General features: G+C 45.0%; 1 protein-coding gene across 2 annotated transcripts; it reads right to left on the bottom strand.

Moving 5' to 3' along the window:
* Positions 1 to 3,444: 3,444 nt before the first annotated feature.
* TFAP4 (transcription factor AP-4) lies at positions 3,445 to 23,957 on the bottom strand. Of its 2 annotated transcripts, XM_073648253.1 has the most exons (7): positions 23,559 to 23,957; positions 11,955 to 12,120; positions 11,146 to 11,244; positions 10,467 to 10,637; positions 9,666 to 9,794; positions 9,320 to 9,484; positions 3,445 to 8,079 (listed from the first exon to the last, which is right to left on the bottom strand). In XM_073648253.1, exons 1-7 carry the CDS (start codon positions 23,645 to 23,647, stop codon positions 7,906 to 7,908), a joined length of 993 nt encoding a protein of 330 aa, XP_073504354.1. In that variant the 5' UTR covers positions 23,648 to 23,957; the 3' UTR covers positions 3,445 to 7,905. The 2 variants fall into 2 exon arrangements, with proteins under 2 accessions (XP_073504354.1, XP_073504355.1); XM_073648254.1 differs by lacking the exon at positions 9,666 to 9,794 and having other exon boundaries at positions 23,559 to 23,953.
* Between the last annotated feature and the right edge of the window lie 261 nt (positions 23,958 to 24,218).

Raw genomic sequence — 24,218 nt, 5'->3', positions numbered from 1 at the left:
ATACCGGTACCCGACAATTTAGAACAGAAAGAATAGAGCTTCACACATAGATTAGATAGATAGAAACATGTCAGTCACATATATATGAAGTACAGTGACAGTGTTGGTTACTGTACTTGTCATTTAGTGTAAAGGATTTATTTAAAAAAATAATAGTGTTTTCATGCATCGTCTCTTTAAAAAAGCCGGCCGGCAATTCAGCAGCGGTACCCGACAATTTAGAACAGAAAGATAGAAACATGTCAGTCACATATACAAGAAGTACAGTGACAGTGTTGGTTACTGTACATGTCATTTAGTGTTAAAATAAAGGATTTATTAAAAAAAAAAATTGGCGTGCGGTTCCCCGTAATTTTAGTCTCTAGCGGAGGTTAAGCAGACGGCTGGGGCAGATGTTTGAAGCCTGGGAAGGGGGTAATACCCACGGAGCTTCCCAGACTACTAATATCAGCCCCCAGCTGAATACCTAGCCTTTACTAGCTATTAAAATGGGGGACCCCCCAAAAATATGACGTGGGGTCCCCCCTATTTTAATAGCTAGCAAAGGCTAGGCGGACAGCTGGGGGCTGATATTAATAGCCCAGGAAGGGTGCCATGAATATTGGCCCCCTTCCAGGCTAGAAACACCAGCAGTCAGCCGCCCCAGAAATGGCGCATCCATAGGATGCGCCAATTCTGGCACTTAGCCTCGCTCTTGCCACTGCCCTGTAGCGGTGGCAGTGGGGTAATAGGGTTGGGGTTGATGTCAGCTTATAATGCCAGCTGACATCAAGCCCAGGTTAGTAATGGAGAGGCGTCTATAAGACACCCCCATTACTAACCCCATAGTCAAAGTTAAAAAAAACACAAACACCCAGAATAAAGTCCTTTAATTGAAATAAACACACAATTCTTTATTGTTCAAAATTAAACCATACTTACCGTCACGCCCATTCCAGCTGAAGCCAATGATCTCCTGCAATGAAATAATTAAAAAAAAAAAATACGTGGGGCTTCGCCCTATTTTTGTGTCCAGCCAGGTACAACTAGGCAGCTGGGGGCTGGAATCCGCAGCGCAGGGAGGCCCAAGCTTTCTGCCCCCCCCCCCCCCCCGCTGCAAATTGCAGTCCGCAGCCACCCCGGAAAATGGCGCGTTCACAGAAGCGCCATCTTCTGGCGCTGTACCCAACTCATCCAGGGCCCTGGTGCGGTGGCTCACTGGGTAATAAAGGGGTTAGGGCCAGCTTGGCATTATCAGCTGGCCCTAAGCCCGAAATTCATGGGGTCACGCCAATATTAGACATGATCGCCATGAATTTCTAGTAAAGTATTTAAAAAAAAAAAAACACAGCACCCAGAATAAAGTCCTTTAATTGAAATAAACACAATTCTTTATTGTTCTAAATTAAACCATACTTGCCATCACGCCCATTCCAGCTGAAGCCAACGATCTCCTGAAATAAAAGAAAAATAATAAACCAACCTCATCCTTACCTTTCGATGGTTCCCAGGACAGCTCCAGCTCTGCTACATCGAGATGACAGGCTGGATTACAGCCGAAAGCTGCCATCCAGCCTGTCATCCCGCACACACTGAGAAGCGCAGGCATGCTTGCGCTCCTCAGTGTCAGGCTGTGACGGCATCCAGATGAGCCGACAATGAACTCAGCTCACCTCATGCACGTCACTGACAGCGTTGGAAAATTCTCCTGCGCTCAGCGCTTCAGCAGGAGAATTCTCTCACGCTCACCACATGCGCAGGAGAATTCTCCCACGCTGTCAGTGACGTGCATGAGGTGAGCCGAGTTCATTGGACATGACCTCGGCTCATCTGGATGCCGTCACAGCCAGACACTGAGGAGCGCAAGCATGCCTGCGCTTCTCAGTTTCTGCGGCATGGCAAGCTGGATGGCAGCTTTCTGCTGCGGTCCAGCCTGTCATGTGAATGTAGCAGAGCTGGAGCCGTCCTGGGAACCATCGAAAGGTAAGGATGATGTTGCTTTATTATTTTTCTTTTATTGCAGGAGATCGTTGGCTTCAGCTGGAATGGGCGTAATGGTAAGTAGAGTTTAATTTAGAACAATAAAGAATTGTGTTTATTTCAATTAAAGGACTTTATTCTGGGTGTTTGTGGTTTTTTTTTTAACTTTGACTATGGGGTTAGTAATGGGGGTGTCTTATAGACGCCTCTCCATTACTAACCTGGACTTGATGTCAGCTGGCATTATAAGCTGACATCAACCTCAACCCTATTACCCCACTGCCACCGCTACAGGGCAGTGGGAAGAGCGAGGCTAAGTGCCAGAATTGGCGCATCCTATGGATGCGCCATTTCTGGGACTGGCTGGTGTTTCTAGCCTGGGAGGGGGCCAATATTCATGGCACCCTTCCTGGGCTATTAATATCAGCCCCCAGCTGTCTGCCAAGCCTTTGCAAGCTATTAAAATAGGGGGGACCCCAAGTCATTTTTTTGGGGGGGTCCCCCATTTTAATAGCTAGTAAAGGCTAGGTATTCAGCTGGGGGCTGATATTAGTAGCCTGGGAAGCTCCGTGGGTATTACCCCCTTCCCAGGCTTCAAACATCTGCCCCAGCCGTCTGCTTAACCTCTGCTAGAGACTAAAATTACGGGGAACCCCACGCCAATTTTTTTTTTTTAATAAATCCTTTATTTTAACACTAAATGACAAGTACAGTAACCAACACTGTCACTGTACTTATTATATATGTGACTGACATGTTTCTATCTATCTAATCTATGGATGATGCTCTCTCTTTCTATTCTAAATTGTCGGGTACCGCTGCTGAATTGCCGACCGGCTTTTTTAAAGAGACGGTGCATGAAAACACTAATATTTTTTTAAATAAATCCTTTACACTAAATGACAAGTACAGTAACCAACACTGTCACTGTACTTCATATATATGTGACTGACATGTTTCTATCTATCTAATCTATGTGTGAAGCTCTATTCTTTCTGTTATAAATTGTCGGGTACCGGTATATGCCGCTGCTGAATTGCCGGCTTTTCATGTTTCACTGTGAGCACTGTTCCCATCGATTTGGGCAACCACCTTCCCCAATACATTCTACATTATTGTTAGTTGTTTTCCTTCATGTAGAATTAACCTACAAGGAAAGAAAGGGTTTATTTTCATTCCGATATTTGTGTCCCATTGACTTGCATTGGTTTCCGGTATCGGAATTGGCGATATCCGATACTTTTTGAGTATCGGCTCGTTCCAATCCGATCCGATATTTTCTGATATCAGAAGGTATCGCTCAACACTAGTCACCACGTCAGACTGTGGGAACATAACCAATTTACAAAGAAGCTGTCAATTCAGTCACACATTTCCAGGAGGAACAACAGAGGAACACCAGAGTTCTTTAGTAAAGGCATGTATAGATTTTTTTTTCTCCTACATCCACTCAAATAAATAAAAAAAAAAAGACAGGACAAGAAGTTTCTAAAAAACAAGGTACAAACATTTTATTTTGTTTCTTTACAAAGGCCGACGCCTTGCAGGGTTTTTATGTCACTTTCTTAACAAAATATAAAATAGCCTTTTTTTCCCTCAAACACAAGAGCTGAAATGGTTAAAAAACAACAAATATAAAAAAAAAAAAAACATAGGAAGATCTGATGGTAAGGTGAAGAGGGGGAGGAGTGCTGGGAATAGGTGGGGGGGGACAAGTCTTAAAGCTGCGGTACCCTCCTTTTACCAAAGCTGAAAAAGTAACCTGATGAAACTTACAGTGGTAAAGTGCTGGTTATACCTATACAAAGCGTACAATAAGGACTAAAGTCAAATTATCTCCCAATATTCTAGCCAAATATTCAGTCCTTATATTCAGGAGCCCATATAATAAGCCTTGATTAAAAATTTGGTAAGACGTAGGGCCCCCATAAATATCAGATTAAATGTAGAGCCGATAGCTCTCTCCCCCGACTCCCCCCATACACAGGAACGCTTGGTTTGGCCCAGCGCTCTGGTGCTATCTCTCAAAGTGCTGCTGACAGGAGCAAAGGAGCAAACTTGCTGCTCCTTCTCTCCCCTGACATGTTAGGGGAAAAACTTGGTAGGACCCCCATACACATCGGACTGTCAGCCGATCCCGCCAGTATTGGCAGGTTCAGTTGACTTTATGAACATCTTTCAGAGCGTAGTCCTACTTCTGATACAGTCAGAAAATTACTCATTTTTCCAGAAAGGCTGTCCATTTAATTCTGATGTTCACACGTCCTAATGGATATATGCACATGGGTTGTGTTCATGTGATAACCCCTTTAACTTTAAGGTGTGAAGGACATCACAGTGCCCGAATAACCTACACCCACCACTGTAAGTCACAGCAGGCTAGTCCAGTCAGCGGCCATAGAGGAGGCAGAAGTCAGCAGTCTACGTAACATTTAGCATCCTTACTGGCAGAATTTAACCCTAGCAGACAAAAAAAAACAACAAAAAAAAACACGACATTTAAGTGCTTATGATCCACTGAACTATAATAAAAACAAAACAAAAATAACATCATAGATAAGAAGTAAACAGCGGAGGTGTCAATCTAGACCTCCATTTCTAACCAAACTGGCATCAAATCTCATGGGTGCAAATACACTGGCACAAGGTGACTGCCAAACAATAGTCTTGACCCAAAAAAAAAAAAAGTGTACCCACTTGCTGGCCATAGTGAGGCATCCATAATCTAGACGCGTTTCGGGTCTCAAACCTCAATGAGATAGTAAGACCTGGAAGTCTCCCCCCCTTGTATCCAGACAAAAGGAATACTTTAGAGAAAGCATGTAATTTGCTCTAAATATATCATTTTTCACTTGGTATAAATGCCGCCGTTCTCCTGAATCCGGCGATGTTTTTCTTTTTTTTCCTGTGCCTCTCCGTTCCTGAGATATGGCCTCCTCTTTCCTTTATATAAATATAGTCCTTTTTTTTTTTTTTTTTTCTTTTTTTTTTTAATACTAAGGGGGCGTGTTTAAGACTCCCACAGAATAGTTGAGCACCATGCCCCTTTGTAACAAGGAAAGATTTATACAGGCGAACAGAGGACCAGATCTCAGGAACAGAGAGGAGCAGAAACAAAAGAAAAAAATCACACTGGATTCAGGAGAACAGCGGCATTGATACCATGTAAAAAAAAAAAAAAAAAAAAATACATATTACAAGTCCTTTAAGTATCATCACCTCAAATTTTTCACGTTTTTGATAATGAAATAGTTTTAAGATTGCTGGGTTAAGACCTTCTTTGTCAGCCTGCTTAATTACGGACCCCCGATTTACGTAAAAAAGGTTGGCAAATTCCTAATAGCTTCTGTTGCAAATGATGGAGCCAGTCTACATGTCCTTCATCACGTTACTGCATAGCCCTCTAAAGGTATCCTTTATCTACAAGCAATGGAGGTAGCCATATTGTGGACTTCAAAGGGGTTCTCCTCCCAAACATTTTTCTTTTGAAAGAAATTCAGCAGTGAGAAATACACAGAAGGTTTCGGGCATTACTAGGCCTCCATGTCTGTTAAAAAAAGTTAACTAGGCCCCAAGTAAAAGGTCTGAATGATCGGTGGAGACACGTTAGCAACCAGTCTGAAACCCGAGAGTTAAGCTGTGCATCCTTAGCAACCAGTCTTAGGCTGGGTTCACAAGAGCATATTTCACAGTCTGTATATGGACCGTAATACCCAGACTAACTTTGGGTCTCCCAACCCAAAATTACAGCCTTCTATCTCTGAAGCTGTAAATTCGGGGTCAAAAGACCCACGGTCAGTCCAGGCATTGCAGTCTGTATACAGACCGTGAAATACGCTCGTGTGAACACAGCCTAAGATACTGGTTGCTAGGTTGACTCAGGTGAAGGCTCCCTAGCAACCAAAGAATTAAGCTGTGCATCCCTAGTAACCAGTGTCTTAGGCTGTGTTCATACGAGCGCAATTCATGATCACTACACAGAGTCCAATGCCCGGACTAACCACAAACCTCCCAACCCGAACTTACAGCCTTATGTGTCTTTGAAGCTGTAAATTCGGAACAAGAGACCGGTGGTCAGTCAGGTCCATATACAGACAGTGAGATACAACCATGTGAACCTGGCTTAAGACACTGGTTGCTAGGTGGAGACTCCCTAGCAACCAATAATCCAAATTTTTCACTTGGGGCCTAGTTAGAAAAACAAACAAACAAACAAAAAAAACAAACTGTACATGCACTTAAAGCACATTATAAAAGGAAATCCCCCATCAAAAGCCGGTAACAGGAGAAGCGCCTGCGCTGGTGAATTTAGCTCAACCATATACAACATGGTTGCAGGGCTGCTCTATGGGAAAATGTGTGTCCTACTGCACTTTCCCTTGGCGATATTAGTGGACTTTAGTAGCCATGATGGTGGCCATCTTTAGAAATAGGGGTCTTCCAGAACAACAACATGGCCGCTTTCTTTCAGAAACAGCGCCACACCTGCCCACAGGTTGAGTGAGGTATTGCAGCTGGTGCACATTCATTTTAACTGAAACGAGGGGCAATGCCAGACACAACTTACGTACAGGAGTGGCGCGGTCTCTTGGACAAACCTTTAAACAGGTTTTTAATTATTTTTAAAAACATGGCCATATTTCACGGTTCGTATATGGTCGTGCCGAACTTATTGCTTCATATATGACAATGAAGGTGTAAGATCGGGGAGAGAGACCCTGTATACGGACCGCCTGTAAGGGTTAATACGGACCGCCTGTAAGGGTTAACCCAGATCTGTGTTTTACAGACTGCATCTATAAGGAATTGGTAAAACAGCAGTCCCAGTCCGGTTTCTAAAGCCCGCAAATCTACCGAGATTGTCTGTAAGTAATGGATACCCGTCAATAGAGTAAACACTTTTTTCTTCTTTTATAATTTTGGAAAGTTTTGGTACCGCTTAGCAAATGCGATAATTCAACACTTCAACTTGGGCAATATTGTAATTTTGCCACTAATTTTGCCAGTAGAAACCAAATTTTCATTTTTTGTTTAGCTTTTTAAATTACATATAGAATCCATACCAACGCCGACTGCAGAGCAGATACAAATTTTCTTTAAAAAAAAAAAAAAAAGGGGGGTATGAAGGCCACAGCAGCAAATTGAAAAAGCAAATAGCTCAAAATATGCCAGAATGTAGTGCTAAGACTTTGCATGGTCTGTTCACATATAGCTATAAAAGTTGGGGTCCCTAAGACTTTACGAAAGTTAGAATACAAGATCCTAAGGAAATCGCCGTTTTGTACAGCGCCATCATGTGACGGAAAAAAAAAAAAAAAAAAAAAAAAAGGCCTGCACTTTTTATTATTTTAGGCAGCTAGATAATGGGGATATATATTATGTAAATTGCCTTGAAATTTGGGCTTTTTTTTTTAGGTTTCCTTTAAAAGAAACCAGTATTAAATATAGGTATATTATACACAGCACTATAAAATATAAGTATAAAATGTATCTATAATAGTATAAATTGAAAGGCATGGCGTTACGACTACCACACCTACTATCTCCTAGGATGCAGGACTACGCTTATTTCTCTTATACCTATATATAGATGAGGAGGGACTTGATTTTTTACAAGTGCAGGCCCTTTGGCTAGAAAAGACATAAGAAAAAAAAAATTGCTGCAAATTTAAGAAAAAAAAAATTTTTGTAAGCACCCTACCACAATGACACTCCTCCTTTTAACAGACCAGGACAACCCCTTAGTGCTTTTACCCTTTTTCGCCCTCAACAACCTCATTACAGTATCTTTGCGGTCAGCAGTAGACCACCCTATAAACCCTACAGATATGGGAAGAAGGCCGGCAGGGAGCGCCCCCTGACTGTGCTCCCCCTCAAGTACCCTCACAGCCTCCTCCCCTCCAGTTCCCCCAGTCTTTTGCCCAGTCCTGGTAAGGGCAGTAGATGTCAGGGGTCCTCCATTGCATCATCCTTGATTTGATCTGCTTCGCTGTCATCACATTCTGTGTCCGATGCGGTGTCTGAATCGTCGCACGGGCGTGCAGCGTTCACAATGACCGCCCTTCGCTGCTCATCTTCCAGCAACTGTTTGTCTCGTGTGCCCTCTATGTGCTGTATGGCCTGGTGGAAACAGGGAAAAATAGGTAGCAACGTTACTGAATTTCCAAGACCCTTCCATCTATTCTATATATCTAGTCTGCGAAAAACGGACAGAACATGGATGGCATTCTAGCGCAGTCCAATTTATTTCATGGACTCATGGAAACTCACCATTTGCATTGGTGAGTTTCATCAGAGACCTGGATCAAATTCGGTCATGTCTCATTGATTTCATACAGACACTCAGTCTGCAAGAATACACCGACACTTCTATGGGTTTTCTCCCTAAAATTTCCAGCAAGCTTGTTTGTCGAGTTTTGTAACTCCCTTAAAAGTGATTAGAGTGAGCCATGCAAATGGCTTCTTCACAGAGGAAGAGAACAGGGTCTCTACTGCTACCTGTGTTACACACCTGTCCCGGGGTCCAGGCTCTGCTCCCTCCCTACATCCCAGTCTGCTAAATTCTTGTATTCCACGTCGGGCTTTGTAAGTAGCCCAGCGTGCTCCCAGGTAACCTACCAAGACACACATCTGTGTCTTGGTCTTAAGACTGTTAGTCTCCAGGAACTCTGCCGCCAGTTTCCCAGCCTCCAGGAACTCTGCCGCCAGTTTCCCAGTCTCCAGGAACTCTGCCGCCAGTTTCCCAGTCTCCAGGAACTCTGCCGCCAGTTTCCCAGTCTCCAGGAACTCTGTACCTCACCTGCCTGCTGCACCAAAGCCTGTGGCCTGTGTGCCCATCTGGACCTTGGAGGATCCACCTCACCAGGTGATACTAACACCTACTGGAGGTCGCAATCCTAGAAGTCAACATCTTTTAAGACTCTTGCTACATGACTTAAGATATAAAGCTATTTTGCACTGAGGAGGTGGTGAGAACCCCAAAATAGCAGTCCAAAATGAAAGACTTTTCCTTTTTGGAGAAGATTCTGGTTTGTCTCTATATCCCAAGCCATGTGGCAAGTCTGTTGACTTCTAGGACTGCTACTTCCAACAGGTGGCACTAAAGACTTTGTTCTCTCGCATGGCCCATGTCATTTTGGTGCCACACTTCAGGAGAAGACTTTACCCCCCCCAGGGGTGAACCACGCATGCGCAGTCATCTCTCCATTCTTGTGATAGAGGTGAAACTTGCGCCTTTCAGACTTAAACAGGATGTTACTGCCATCTTGGAAACTTATTCGCTTAGTTTTAAAAGGTGTTGAATGTTCGCTTTGAGTCAAACCAGAGTACTAAGCCCTCTCCCATCTTATTTCACACTCACCTGCACAATGGTGTCCAAGTTTTGCCTGGATGTGGACACAGAACTGATAACCGAGGAATGTCCCACAGTCACAACATTGACATGATGAGAAGTTGGAGGTGGAGGAGCGGGGACTATTACCGTCGGGTGGTGAGTGGGCGCCACAGGCATATGGGGACCAAGGAGCTGCAAAACAACATATGTATATTGTTACTATGAATCAGAAGGCTAAATGCAGAAAACACAAGTCTATGCAATAAAATGGGCAGCATGGTACCACCTCAGGTTAAACTGGCAGCAGATAGCATGATGGCTAAGGAACAGCATGGTGCTCTATGATAATGGCAAGCAGCATCATCTGTCTCACCTGAGAATCGAGAGGCTGGTCACCCCTGTCCAGTGACTCGTCCGACTGTCCCTGCCCTCCCTCTTCCTGGATTTGTTGAGCTATAGCCTTCAACTTTTCAGGGTACATGTGAGCTTCCAGAGCCCGCACCTGCCAGTTATATCAGTCAATTAGAAGTCTGACCAGTGATATAATTATAGGGGTAATCCTAGGTTATTAAAAAATGACCTAGAATAAGACTCTACGACCCCTACCGAACCTGAGAACGAAGGGGCCGCAGCACTAATTTAGTGCCGCAGCACTAATTTAGTACCGCAGCACTAATCCACAGCACTAATTTAGTACCACAGCCATTTTACTGTTGTATCTTGCACAGAGGAGCCCCAGGTTATCTGACTTTGTGCAGGGCAGCCCCTTCATTTTCAGACCTCCCACTCCTAAAGTAATGACCATCATTTAAATGGGAATGCCCCTTTAAGTAGCTTGTGTCATTTAAGTCATGCAAAGCTACTGTGCCATCCTACACTAGCATCAATCTTCTTATAGGAGACTAAAGGGGGGGGTATATTCTTATATGCCATTTGCATGCCGCATGTCATTCTATAAGGGCGCAGTCAGACGGCCATTTTTAATTGGACAGAGATCGGACCGCAACACATGGACTGGCCGGCGGCTCTCCTGACATGAGCGTGACAGCTGCATAAAAATATATGAAGCTGTCACAATAAGGTCAGGAGAGCCGCCAACCAGTCTCTGCATTGCACCCCTTTTTATACAGCCGTTTGACTGCGCCCTAAAAGGGCCAACCATTTAACCATTTACCTGCTCCTCCAGCATCATCCTCACAGAACGCTCCTTGTCCAGTTGCTGCCTCAATTCAATCATTTCTCTTCTCAGGTCGTCTGCTTTTTCCTCTTCCCAAATATCAGGGGAGCCAATGCCTTCATCTTTGTCTTCCGCCCGTCGTCGCTTAGGGGATGAGCCATTGAACTCCTGTAATAGGTAAAGGACATCAGAGTATGAAAAGCTGGAAAAATTGCTCTAAGTTATTAGAAATTGATACAGAGCCCTGGTGCAGGTTGCCGCTAAGCAAGCAAAAAATCAGAACGAAATTAAAGGGCTTCTTCAGTAAAAGAAAAATAATCACCTATGAACAGGATAGGTGATAACTTACTGTGGGTGCAACCTCTGAGGGCAAGCACACATTTTTATTTTTGACAACAGTTATAGAATGGTGCGGCAAGTTGGATACCCATTCATTCTCTGTGGGACTGCCGGAAAAAGCAGAGCGCACTGCTCAGCAGCCCCATAGGGAATGAATAAAGTAGTGGGCGCACTGCCACTCCTTTCTAAATGGGAATAAAAGTGCCCTATTCTGCTGATCGGTGCAGACCATGGCAGTCAGACCCCCCCCCACACCGATCAGTAAGTCATCACCATCCCTTTAATGATAGGTATGCAACATTATGCAAATTTTCGCAGCGATTTTCTACTTTCTCACCTGTATAAACCGCTTGAGTTGGTTATTTTGCTGCAGCAACCTGGTTTTCTCCTGTTCCAGGGAGAATATATAGTCTGCGGTCTGCTGCAGTATTGCTGCCTGCGTGGAGAAGGCAAGCAGTAGACAATATTAGCATTGGAGACAGCAACCTCACAGACTTCAAGACAACCACCAAATCAAGGTGTTTTTTTTTTGTTTCTTCCATCAAAGTTTCCTAGAAAATTTCATACGGTTTTCGTCTCTTTCCTGCCCACTATTTTTCCCATTTTGCCAGCTGTCTACAATCATCCAAACGCTCTACTTAGGGTGAAAGTTACACTTTGCCCAATAGAAGTGTCATTCTGTCAAAACATTCCCACCTTCGACACATCCAGCTTTACTGCATGCAGTAAAACGAGTTAATTTTTTTCTCTCGAGGTTAAGCTCACATGACATCTAGTGGCCATAGTGAAAACTGCAGCTTCCATTTACTTTGACATGGTTACATAATATTTTAGGTCATCCAAGTTTCATGCAGGGGAATGGGCACCATGTTTAAGGCCAGATTCAGAAGGTTAGACTGCAATGCCCAGACTGACCACAGGTCTCTTGACCCCAACTTACAGCTTCATATATGCCTATGGACCAGGACCACCGCATTCTGTCTGGGCACGTCTGTATACGGACAGTGAAATACTGCAGTACACATAAACGTAAGACATGGCCAACAATGGTATATGGGCCGATGACATTAAGAATTTGCCCCGTGAGAGACATATTGCTTTGTAGACAAGTTCGGCCGGTATAATAAGATCCCCAATGTTACGCACCTTGCTTAGCTTCTCCCCATCTGTGTGAGGGATTAGAGTTTTCAGAGACTGGAAGCCAGCATTGATGCTCTGCATGCGGCGGCGTTCATTGCTATTGGCGATTTCCCGACGTATCCGCCTTTCCTGGTCCCGTTGCGTCTCTGGCGTCAATGGGATGTTTGCTAGGCTGAAAACCAGAAGATTAGTAAAGAGAATTTAGGATCAACTCTTGATACGCTACAGATGCACGTGTATACATTCAAGCAAGGGGTTAAAGAGGGTGTAGATCATATTCGGCCTCCATATTATGACCTATTAGGCACCTCTGTGTGTGGCCTCTTGCAGGAAGGGATGGAAGCCGGATCTGAGGACCCCCCCCTTTCATCCCCTCCTGTCTGCCCTGAGGGCTCTGTAATAATTTCCAGATGACAATATCAGAAGGGGAATGAAGGCAGCTGACCCCCTCGGGGTGGAATGAGGGAACTCCAGCTTCCTGCCCCCTCCAAAATCTATTCTCCCCTTCGATAGCTGGGATTAGTCACAGGACATGATTAACCGGAGGACAAAGCGCAGCAGCAGCAAGACACCTCACAGCAATGGGATGTCAGGATGCTGTCCATAAATCCCACATCTAATATCTGACTCTGCCGGCAATAAAACGGTTTACATATCCACCGTTACATCCAGAAAGCTCGTACAGCGCCCTCGTCAGCAACGAGGTGGAAGCGGCCATTTTATGAGACGAATCGGGTACAGTGAACCTCCCGACTACAAATGCTGGATCTGCACTGTAGGGGGGGACAATATTCATAAAGTACTCCAGAGAAGTTCTTATGGTCCTCCGGTAACGACTACATAGTCACTGGTCAATGACAACTTATCCAGCAAGTCCCCACTTGCAAAAGTCATGTCCACCAGTTATTCAACCTTAAAAAGGTGGTTGTCCACCTCTGGGGACAATTATTTTATTATTTTTTTCTTAAAATTTAAATACATGCATTTGTGGCCAAAATCTGTTTTGCAATTGGAATTAAAGTCCTCAAATGTGGACAACTCCCTTTAAAGGCCAGAATTGCAGAGTTTCATCTAAGCCCATGCAAAGCTTACAGGAGGTACCCCATGGTCCAATGGACTACTATCGGTGGCATATTACAACTCCGAGGTTGCACGGAGCCACAATACGGTCATGTGCATGCGGCCATAATATGGGGTTGTGAAAGACTTAGGTCAACAATATCAAATGGGTGAGGAACCAACACCCTACACCCCCAAGATCAGCTGTTTGCAGCTCCTGCTGTGACCAGATGTGCAGTTTCTGGAGCTAAAAAAAAAAAAAAAAATAGAACTCAGCCCCTATTGAAGTGAATGTGACCTAAGCTGCAGTACCTGAAAATGGCCACTACGCAGTGTATAGCACCATGCTGATCCAACACTGTATACATCTGGGAGTGCCGGTGTCAGAGCCCCCACCAATCTGATATTAATGACCTATCCTATTAGTATGCAAGTCCTCGACAATAAAAATTAATTGCAAGCAACTTTTCCATACACGCGTCAACTTTTTTTTTTGCACATCCCAGATGCTAACCCCATGGCTTAAAATTTTTTTTTTTAATCGAAAATCTGACCCAGTATCTATGGCCCAATTCACACCTTAATATATAAAAAGTAATAATTTCCTCGACCCTGTCTAATTGAGGACATCACTGTTGACACAGTGCACACAACTGAACAACTCTTGCAAACAACCGGCTTATCAAAGGCCATAAAAATCCACATTAAAGAGACTCTCCGACTTTAGATAACATTCATTATTGGCCTGTGAACGCCTGTTTTCCTTATTGCATCGTGTCATCTAACCAGCAAATTGAAGAACTGCATGTAAATCTCAGGGCAAAACAATAGCAAGGTGGCTCCTCAGATACAATGCATTCATAATTCAATACAAAAGCATTCATACCCCGTGAACCTTTCCACACTACACCCACAGACTTGAATGTATTTTATTGGGATTTTATGTGATATACCAACACAAAGTAGCAAGTATTTGTGAAGTATAAAAGGAAATGATACAGGGATTTCTAATTATTTAAAAAAAAAAGTCTACAAATCTGAAAATTGTGTTGTGCATTTGTGTTCAGTCCCCTGTAGACGGATACACCTAAATAAAATGCTGAATGACCATTTGCCTCTAGAAGTCACATAATTAGTAAATTGAGTACATCTGGGTGTAATATATTCTCAGTGTAACTACAGCTGTTCTGTGGAGGCATCAGAGATTTGTTTGAGAACATTAAGGATCAAACAGCATCATGAAAACTAAGGAGCCCACCAGACAGGTCAGGGATAACGTTTTGAAGAGAAAATCCGGGTAAGGTTATAAAAAAATATCCCAAGCTGTGAACATCTCGGAGGACTGTTCAATCCATCATCCAAAAATGGGAGAATGGCACAACTGCAAACCTACCAAGACATGGCCGTCCACCTAAACAGACATCTCAATCAAGGAGAGAAGTAATTAGAGAAGCAGCCAAGAGGTCCATGGTCACTCTGAAGGAGCTGCAGAGATCCACAGCTCAAGGTGGAGAATCTGTTCACAGGACAAGCATTAGGCCACGGCCCCACTATCAGTATTCAGTCAGTATTTTTTCTCAGGAGTGGGAGCCAAAACCAGGAGTGGGTGATAAATGCAGAATTGGTGACTTGTTTCTATTAAAACTTTTCTCTGATTGTTCCTCACCTGGTTTTGGCTCCCACTCCTGAGAAAAAAAATACTGACCGAATACTGATAGCGGGGCCGTGGCCTTAAGAAAAAAAAAAAGCACGAAAAAAGAAATGCACAGCTCTTCAGCATCTTATAAAGTGCAGGGAATGAGTTCTTAATGAAATTACATCCACTTTGCTTGAGCTGTTACACGCAGAAGAATTTCCACAGGAAAAACAGTTTAAGCTACATGGAAACATAGCCCAACGGCGTCAAAATCCGCACATAAATAAAAATATATTTATTATTTTTCCATTTATTTAATTTATTTCTATAGACACACCTGCCAGAAAATTCATGGGGAAAAAATAAAATCACCCCATAAAAGAAAACAAAAAACACAATGTACTGTTGACTCACAGCCTCCATCTAGCCACAATATTTTTTAGTTTTGTTTCGCACAAGAAAAGCCATTGTAGTTTTCCAAAACGCACAAGACCAACTCAAATTAAGTAGTTGGGAAATATAGCAATATAGTTGCGTCAGTTTTTTTTTTAGTAAAGTAAAGACTATGCAAAAAAGTGTCCACTTTCTGATTTAATAGTCGCTGGTTTCAGCTTTGTACCAGCTTTAATGCGTCCTCTTTATGCACCATAGTGGAAAACATGTGTATCACTTACTGATCATTGTTAATGGCGCCATTGAGCAAGTTATTCTGGATGTATCATATCCATTTACGTTCTCGTGTAAGTATCAGTATTTGATCAGTATTCAGTCAGTATTTTTTCTCAGAAGTTGGAGCCAAAACCAGGTGAGGAACAATCAGAGAAAAGGTATAATAGAAACAAGTCACCAATTCTGCATTTATCACCCACTCCTGGTTTTGGCTCCCACTCCTGAGAAAAAATACTGACCGAATACTGATAGTGGGTTCGTGGCCTAAAAACGATTGTCACCCTGTTTTCCTACATGGGGACCAGTGGATAAGTCAGATTATCCCTGGCTCCAGCTGATAAGAATGACGAAAGCCCTTAACACAATCACTCTGGAGGAGATAGTGCCGCCATGTTTTACATGACTTTAACACAGTATTAAACATGTGCGGGCGCTGCCAGCTTTCCCTGCTGATCACAAAAGATTGATGGGGGTTTCAATAGACATCACTTTAAGATTATGTGTGCCATCAGTGAGCGACATTGAGAATACAAAGTGGTTCAATGGCTGCCAGCCATCAACAGCCACCATGCAAGGTCACGTGGCCCAAAACAGTGCTAGTTGGTCAAAATAGTAATTTTTAGTTTAGGAGGTGCAATGAAATGTTCACTGGTATGAAGTAGTTAAGTGATTATAATGGTCCTAAACCCACAGGGGGGGGGGGGGGATTTATCAAACTGGCCCAACTTAAAAATCTGGCCTTGTTGTCCATAGCAACCAACCAGCTCAGGCTTCAGGCCTACTTTTTTAATGTAGAAGTAAAAGATTTATAGGTTTTCCCAAAAGTGCAAGTTAACCTAAGGACAATTCTTAGGATTGTTTGTGGTCGAACTGCTCGGACCCCCAACTATCCTGAAAATGGGGCTCAACATATCCCCATCTTGAAAGGGATGGAGGTGTACAGAACTCTGCTACAGTCATTGTCAATGGGAAAGAGCCGAGAGCTGTACTCCCGTTCTCTAGGATCACTGGGGCTCAGAGCGGTCAGACCCCCAAACATCATCAAGTTATCCCACATGGAGAGGATCTTGATTTTGGCCAAAAAAACATTTGACCATAATTGGTTGCTATGGGAAATAGAGCCACTTTTGATGAATGGGGCACTCATAGGATCAGATTTTTCCCAATGAGCCAACAGTTTACGCCTACAGAAGAGGCGTCCGTATCAGTCGCTCCTAAGTAACATTTCTGGATTTTCAGCCCACAGATAAAGTAGCGATTGAGGAAGCAGACATTTCTGGATCGCCTTTCACCCAACCCAAGTGAAGTATATATTAGGACTGAAATGGCTGACAGCCGTGATAAAATGCATGAAAGTTACATAAAGTGGAGGGAGGGTCAACAGAGTTAACTTTAGGGGGTGGAAAATAATGGATAACGTGGGACCGCCATGAGGACGTAAATACATACGATACATCCAGAATAATTTGCTCAATAGCTGCCCACAGTCAATGGCGCCATTAACAATGATTAGTGAGTGATACACAAGACGAGTTTTCCACTATGGTGCATAAAGGGGACGCATTAAAGCTGGTACAAAGCTGAAACCAGCGACTATTAAATCAGAAAGTGGACACTTTTTTGCATAGTCTTTACTAAAAAAAAAAACAAACTGACGCAACTATATTGCTATATTCCCTAACTAATTAATTTGGTTTCATCTTGTGCGTTTTGCAAAACTACAATGGATTTTCTTGTGAGAAACAAAAATAAAAAAATATCGTGGCTAGATGGAGGCTGTGAGTCAACAGTACATTGTTTTTTTTTTATGGGATGATTTTATCCCCCCCCCCCCCCCCCCCCCATGTCTTTTCTGGCAGGTGTCTCTATAGAAATAAATGGAAAAATAATAAAAAATATATTTTTATTTAGGTACACATTTTGACACCGTTAGGCTATATTTCCATGTAGCTTAAAAACTGCTTTTCCTGTGGAAATTCTTCTGTGTGTAACAGCTCAAGCAAAGTGGATGTAATTTCAAACTTGTGTTCCCTGTACTTTTCAAGATGCTTTAGAGCTGTGTATTTCTTATTTGTTTTTTTTCTTAAGGCCACAGCCCCACTGTCAGTATTTTTTCTCAGGAGTGGGAGCCAAAACCAGGTGAGGAACAATCAGAGAAAAGGTATAATAGAAACAAGTCACCAGTTCCGCATTTATCACCCACTCCTGGTTTTGGCTCCCACTCCTGAGAAAAAATACTGACCAAATACTGATAGTGGGGCCGTGGCCAAATAGTCTTTAACAGGGAGCTGGTATAACACGTTGCGGCCACAGTGCAGTTTCTTGCCATGATAGGGATCTAACTGCATCATTTTTGGGATATATTTGCTATAAATACGTTGAGGTGCGTGATTGCACCCCAAGGGTGGCAAGGAAAAGTAATCCAGGAAAAAAAAAACAAATAATCCAGCACCAATTTTTTTTTTTAAATCCAATTTATTCAAGTCCATTAAAAATCAAATGAGTGCATTAAAAGAAAAGATGGATTCCAAAGGCAGTGACACTTACGCGTTTCGGACATGCAAGTCCTTACTCATGGGTAAGGAGTGTCCAAAACGTGTAAGGTGTCACTGCTTTTGGAATCCCCCCTCCTTTCTTTTAATCCACTAATCTGATTTGTAGATTGTAAACTCTTACGAGCAGGGCCGTCATTATTTTTGCTTTAATTATTGTATTATCTTTAGCCATGTTACTTATGACTGTCGTATATGAACCTCTGAATTGTAAAGCGCTGCGGAATATGTTGGCGCTATATAAAGATTATTATTATTTTTAATGGACATGAATAAATTGGATTTTTAATATATAATATAGAATTTATTTATTATTTTTTTTGGGGGGGTCCTGAATTATCCCCTTTTTCCTGATGTACTTTTTCTCATTTTGTCGGAGATACCAGCCCCAAAAAATCCGAGCACCATCCATTGGAATTCCACCTACATTGCCTTGGGTCTATGGTAAGCCAATTTTTCTTTTTTTTTTAAATTATTTATTTTTAAACTTTCCCCCCCCCCCTTTAGCTTCCCTAGGGTGGCACCCAGCAATTTGGCACGAGAAAAAAAAAAAAGTGGAGAGCACAAACAACAACTTGCAATAATCCAAGCGACACTACTCCATCCTCCTCCTTCTGGACCTGTCATCTGCCTTCGACACAGTGGACCATTCCCTCTTACTAAAGATTCTCTCATCTCTCAGCATCACAGACTTGGCCCTATCTTGGATCTCCTCATACTTAACAGACAGGACATTCAGCGTCTCCCACTCACGCACCACCTCCTCATCTCGCCCCCTATCTGTCGGTGTCCCCCAAGGTTCAGTTCCAGGACCTCTGCTCTTCTCCATCTACACCAGGGGTCTCAAACTCGGCTGGGTATATGGGCCGCACATGGAAAAAATTTGAATTTGGGGGGCCGCATTCTTTGTTCAATGTGACATTTTTAGTGATACCATTTTTTTTGTATACACCTTTTGAACATTTTTGCCGTGTTTATTTTTTTATGGCTTGGGTCGTTATGGATGTGGCGATAATAAACGTGCACTTTTTTGTGTTTACTTTAGTTTACATATAAAACAGCATTTTTAGTGCCCAATATTTTTTCATGCTTTATTTTATTTTTTATTTTTTTTACAATTTTATTTCCCCCAATTGGCCACATACAGTAATATTGTCTTACAATTAGCATCATATAGTAATAATGGAAAACATCTTGTAGTAATGTTCCCCATCCAAGTCCCCATCTTGTACTAATGTGCCCCATCCAGGTCCCCATCCTGTGGCTATGTGCCCCATCCAGGTCCCCATCCTGTGGCAACGTTCCCCATCCTGGCGCCCATCTTGTACTAATGTGCCTCATCCAGGTCCCCATCTTGGGGCTATGTGCCCCATCCAGGTCCCCATCCTGTGGCAATGTGCCCCATCCAGGTCCCCATCTTGTGGCTATGTGCCCCATCCAGGTCCCCATCCTGTGGCTATGTGCCCCATCCAGGTCCCCATCCTGTGGCTATGTGCCCCATCCAGGTCCCCATCCTGTGGCAATGTGCCCCATCCAGGTCCCCATCTTGTGGCTATGTGCCCCATCCAGGTCCCCATCTTGTGGCTATGTGCCCCATCCAGGTCCCCATCTTGTGGCTATGTGCCCCATCCAGGTCCCCATCTTGTGGCTATGTGCCCCATCCAGGTCCCCATCTTGTGGCTATGTGCCCCATCCAGGTCCCCATCCTGTGGCTATGTGCCCCATCCAGGTCCCCATCCTGTGGCTATGTGCCCCATCCAGGTCCCCATCCTGTGGCTATGTGCCCCATCCAGGTCCCCTCTTGTGGCTATGTGCCCCATCCAGGTCCCCTCTTGTGGCTATGTGCCCCATCCAGGTCCCCTCTTGTGGCTATGTGCCCCATCCAGGTCCCCTCTTGTGGCTATGTGCCCCATCCAGGTCCCCTCTTGTGGCTCTGTGCCCCATCCAGGTCCCCTCTTTTGGCTCTGTGCCCCCTGTGCTGTTCTTCACACACATAAAATAGAAAAAAAAAAAGATGATTCTCACCTGTCCTCCGTTCCCTCGGCGGCCTTCCTGCAGATGTGGCCCGCAGGCACCACAGAGTCCGACCCCTTGACGATCCCGACCTGGTCCAGGAGGAGCCGCCGACAGCAGCGCTGCATTGCCGCACAGAGACTGTCTCCCAGCACAGCATTTTCAATGTCAGCCGCCGGCCAATCAGAGGCCAGCAGCTGACATCTGCATATGGCAATGACGTCATACTCGCTGCGCCGACACGCAGATATCAGCTGCTGGCCTCTGATTGGCCAGCGGCTGGCATTGGAAATGCAGTGCTGGGAAACAGTCTCTGTGCGGCAATGCAGCGCTGCTGTCGGCGGCTCCTCCTGGACCAGGTCGGGATCATCAAGGGGTCTGTGCCTGCGGGCCGCATAAAGCAGCCTCAGGGGCCGCATGCGGCCCGCGGGCCGCGTGTTTGAGACCCCTGATCTACACCTTTGGCCTGGGACAGCTCATAGAGTCTCACGGCTTTCAGTATCACCTCTATGCTGATGACACACAGATCTACCTCTCTGGACCCGATATCTCCTCCCTACTAACCAAAATCCCACAATGTCTGTCCGCCATCTCATCCTTCTCTGCCAGATTTCTAAAACTCAACATGGATAAAACAGAGTTCATCATCTTTCCACCCTCTCATTCATATCCCCCATCTGACCTATCCATCAATGTCAATGGCTGTTCACTCTCCCCAGTCCCACAAGCTCGCTGCCTTGGGGTAACCCTGGACTCGGATCTCTCCTTCAAACCACATATACAAGCCCTTTCCACTTCCTGCAGACTCCAACTCAAAAATATCTCCCGGATCCGTGCATTCCTCAGCAAAGACTCTGCAAAAAACACTAGTCCACGCCCTCATCATCTCCCGCCTCAACTACTGCAACCTCCTGCTCTGTGGCCTCCCTTCCAACACTCTTGCACCCCTCCAATCTATCCTAAACTCTGCTGCTCACTAATCCACCTGTCCCCCCGCCTGCCCCCTCTGTCAATCCCTTCACTGGCTCCCCATTGCCCAGAGAATCCAGTTCAAAACCCTAACCATAACATACAAAGCCATTCACAACCTGTCTCCTCCATATATCTGTGACCTAGTCTCCCAGTACTTACCTGCACGCAACCTCCGATCCTCACAAGATCTCCTTCTCTACTCCCCTCTTAACTCCTCTTCCCACAATCGCATACAAGATTTCTCCCGTGCATTTCCCCTACTCTGGAACTCTCTACCCCAACGTATCAGACTCTCGCCTACCATGGAAGCCTTCAAAAGAAACCTGAAGACCCACCTCTTCCGACAAGCCTACAACCTGCAGTAACCACCGCTCCACCACATTACTGCATGACCTCCTCTACCCTCACCTACTGTATCCTCACCCATCCCTTGTAGAATGTGAGCCCTCGTGGGCAGGGTCCTCGCTCCTCCTGTACCAGTCGCTGACTTATTTTGTTAAAGATTATGTAAATGTTTTTGCTATGTATATCCCTATCACATGTAAAGCGCCATGGAATAAATGGCGCTATAATAGTAAAATAATAATAATAATAATCAGGGCATATTGCTATAGCATTTTTTTCCAGGGAAGAAATGCTTCAAGAATTGATATGTTGCTTCTTCTCCACCCCTCCCCCCAAAAAAAAAATGTTTTAATGCACCACACCAAGTGCACTAGTGATGTTTTCCTCATTGATGCCCACAGGAAACTTATTCTAAGAATTAGCATTTTTTATGTATATTTATAGCACAATCTGCTCCAAAATCCATGTAAAAAGCCTGTAGGGAAACTTGTGGGGTCATTTCAGTGCTGCTTTCATTTCTCTCATCTAATTAATGTTCAGATTTGTTTTAAATTTAAGCTGTGACAAAGACTGTGGCTGTGGGATGACATCATGTGACTGCAGCACACATAGGCAGAGCTGCACTGCCGCACGCACGGCGCCGCACACACCGGTCACATGACCTGCCCCTGTGCCATGCTTTGTGCTAAGGAGAACGCATGGTCAGCCGCGGACTACATCTCCCGGCATTCCGCGCGCCGCCGCACTACGTTTCCCGACAAGCAGTGCGCTCCGACACTCCTACTCCAGGCGGGCTGCAGAGTCACGGCCAGGCCTGTCTGCGCTATAACATGTCCCACTCCCCCCTTAGCGTGGAAACAGGCGGCAAGGTCACGAATAGGAACCAAAACGGCTTCCATAATTCTAGCTGGCCCCTGAAAGGCTTTGCACCATCCAGTGCTGCCCTTTTCACCTCAGCCTTGGTGACAATAACACCATGAGTGGTGAAGCAACATGGAGGGGGCGTGTGAAACGACTGTGCTGGTCATATAGCTACATACATTAACTCATTGGAAATTCGGCTCCATCGAACAAAACAAAAAAAAATTTTCGCCTCAACAAATAATGGTGAATTTCATCGTCGATATTACGTTTTCAACATTTTATCCGTCAGAGTGAAATATTGGTGCATTTCACACCCAATAAGGGTCTGTCGTTGACAATTTTGGCAGCAGACCCCAGATCGTGGAGCGAAGTGGCAAATAAAATGTAAATTTTTCTTTTTATGGGAGGAAGGGGGGGTCTTAAATCAAAATTAGTATTTTGCAATCCCCCAAGGAGAACTGGACACCGAACTGGGTGGTCAAGAATCAAAATCCTCATCTGGAATCCTAGCGAGAGGACTCATTTCAGTCGCGTCGGCGGCGCACGAACGGACGCGTTTCAGTGGTGCACGAACGGACGCGTTTCAGTCGCGTCGGCGGCGCACGAACAGACGCGTTTCAGTGGTGCACGATCGGACGCGTTTCAGTTGCGTTGGCGGCGCACGAACGGACGCGTTTCAGTGGTGCACGATCGGACGCGTTTCAGTCGCGTCGGAGTTCTAAAACAGTCGTCGAATGATGCCAATCGGGGAGGTGTAAAACCGCCAAATCCTTAATCGTTTATGGCAACCATCATGTGCCAATCATGACCTTAAAAATTGTCCCCCCTCATGGTGCGCCAGTCTACTTCCTTGTGTGACCTTGTGCAGACGGCATGGCATCACAGGCGGCATTCTGTAACTAATGCAGCCATGGAGCACAGGTGTAGGGGTGGCATGCTGGCACTTGTGGTGTCCAGGATGCAGACACACCTGCACTCCCCAGTGCTGCAGACCAGCACTACTACACATCAGGTGTTGCTTGTCTGCCTGTCTGGATCCCCATTGCTGGGAAATCAGCTGATTGCCCAAGGAGGGGTGTGTGTATTGTGTGGCTACATAGGACCTCAGATTTTTTTTAAATACCCCCCTATTCCCCCCAGATGCAGTGACAGGGTGCAGTTAGGGGGCCGGGTAGAGGCAGGAGCAGCAGGTTTCCTTGGCAGTGTTTGCATGCTCCCTGATTACAGCTCTGCAGCATGGCCGAGGCACCACGTGGGTCTGTTTGCAAGTGACAAACCTTCCCCTGCGCCCTTTAAAAAACCCCTTCTCCCCACTTCTACGGATGCATGGACTCCCCTCCTATATAACCAGGCTAGATTTAGGGTGCACTGGGGGGGACCCCCTTATAATCCACCCCCCTCTTTCTAAACACAGCTGACCCCCCCTCCTCCCCTTCTTTCCTGCAAGGTGATCTGCAGCATGTGCACTGCCAGCAAGCATTGGGGGGCATGGGTACCTACCTGCACAGACCACCAATGACTTCTTTTTCAGTCTTCCTGAAGTGTTGCAGGGAGGGTACTTTCTGCGCGGGCATCATGAAATACTCCATAGCAATCAGCAGGAGGACCAACCTCCTACCCCCCCAAAGAAAAACGTGTCTCCCTCCCACCACCCCCCCTTTAGTTGCAGCTGCAGCAGCTTTCCCCCTAGTGCTTCTGCTTTGTGGGCTCTCCGATCAGCCTTATTGATTAGGTGATGGTGCATGCAGGGGATCAATGGTGTAGTGTGTAGGATGTCCCAGATGATCAGGGGGAGGTGTCTGTCTCTCTCCTTGTGTTCTGCCTCTCAATGTGAGTGTGTGTTTGCAGCTGATGTCTGTTTCAAGGCGGGAAACAGCTGGTGAGAGATCAGAAACAGCACCCCTCCCCCTCCCTCCAGCCTGCCCCCTCCTTCTACCCAGAGCCAAATCCCAGCCCTTCTTCCGCAGAGTAAGGCATTGCATGTAAACAAAGGACTATTTGCAAAGCATTGCATGGCCTGCTGCAGTGAGAAAAGGGTTAGCTTCTGCAGATCTTGCACATGCATTGTGCTGTAGGGGTGCCAGGGATAAATTAGGCTTGGATTTAGGGTGCAAAGAAGGGTCCTAGGACAAGGGGTGGGGTAATGGAAGCTTGAATGGG

The sequence above is a fragment of the Phyllobates terribilis genome, unplaced genomic scaffold (genome assembly GCF_046119375.1).
Source record: "Phyllobates terribilis strain yellow unplaced genomic scaffold, ASM4611937v1 Scaffold_9__5_contigs__length_417890890, whole genome shotgun sequence".
NCBI classification, from domain to species: Eukaryota; Metazoa; Chordata; class Amphibia; order Anura; family Dendrobatidae; genus Phyllobates; species Phyllobates terribilis.
The sequence above is the reverse complement of the archived record's forward strand: the minus strand, read 5'-3'. Positions and strand labels throughout refer to the sequence as shown.

Bases quoted from the DNA above. Each gene is read 5' to 3' on its own strand.
- TFAP4 (XM_073648253.1), bottom strand. From the start codon at position 23,647: ATGGAGTATTTCATGATGCCCGCGCAGAAAGTACCCTCCCTGCAACAC. The intron at 9,795-10,466 runs GTAAATGGTTAA...TATAACTGGCAG, and splicing joins GGATGATGCTGGAGGAGCAG to GTGCGGGCTCTGGAAGCTCA. The intron at 9,485-9,665 runs GTGAGACAGATG...GTTGTTTTGCAG, and splicing joins ACCAGCCTCTCGATTCTCAG to CTCCTTGGTCCCCATATGCC.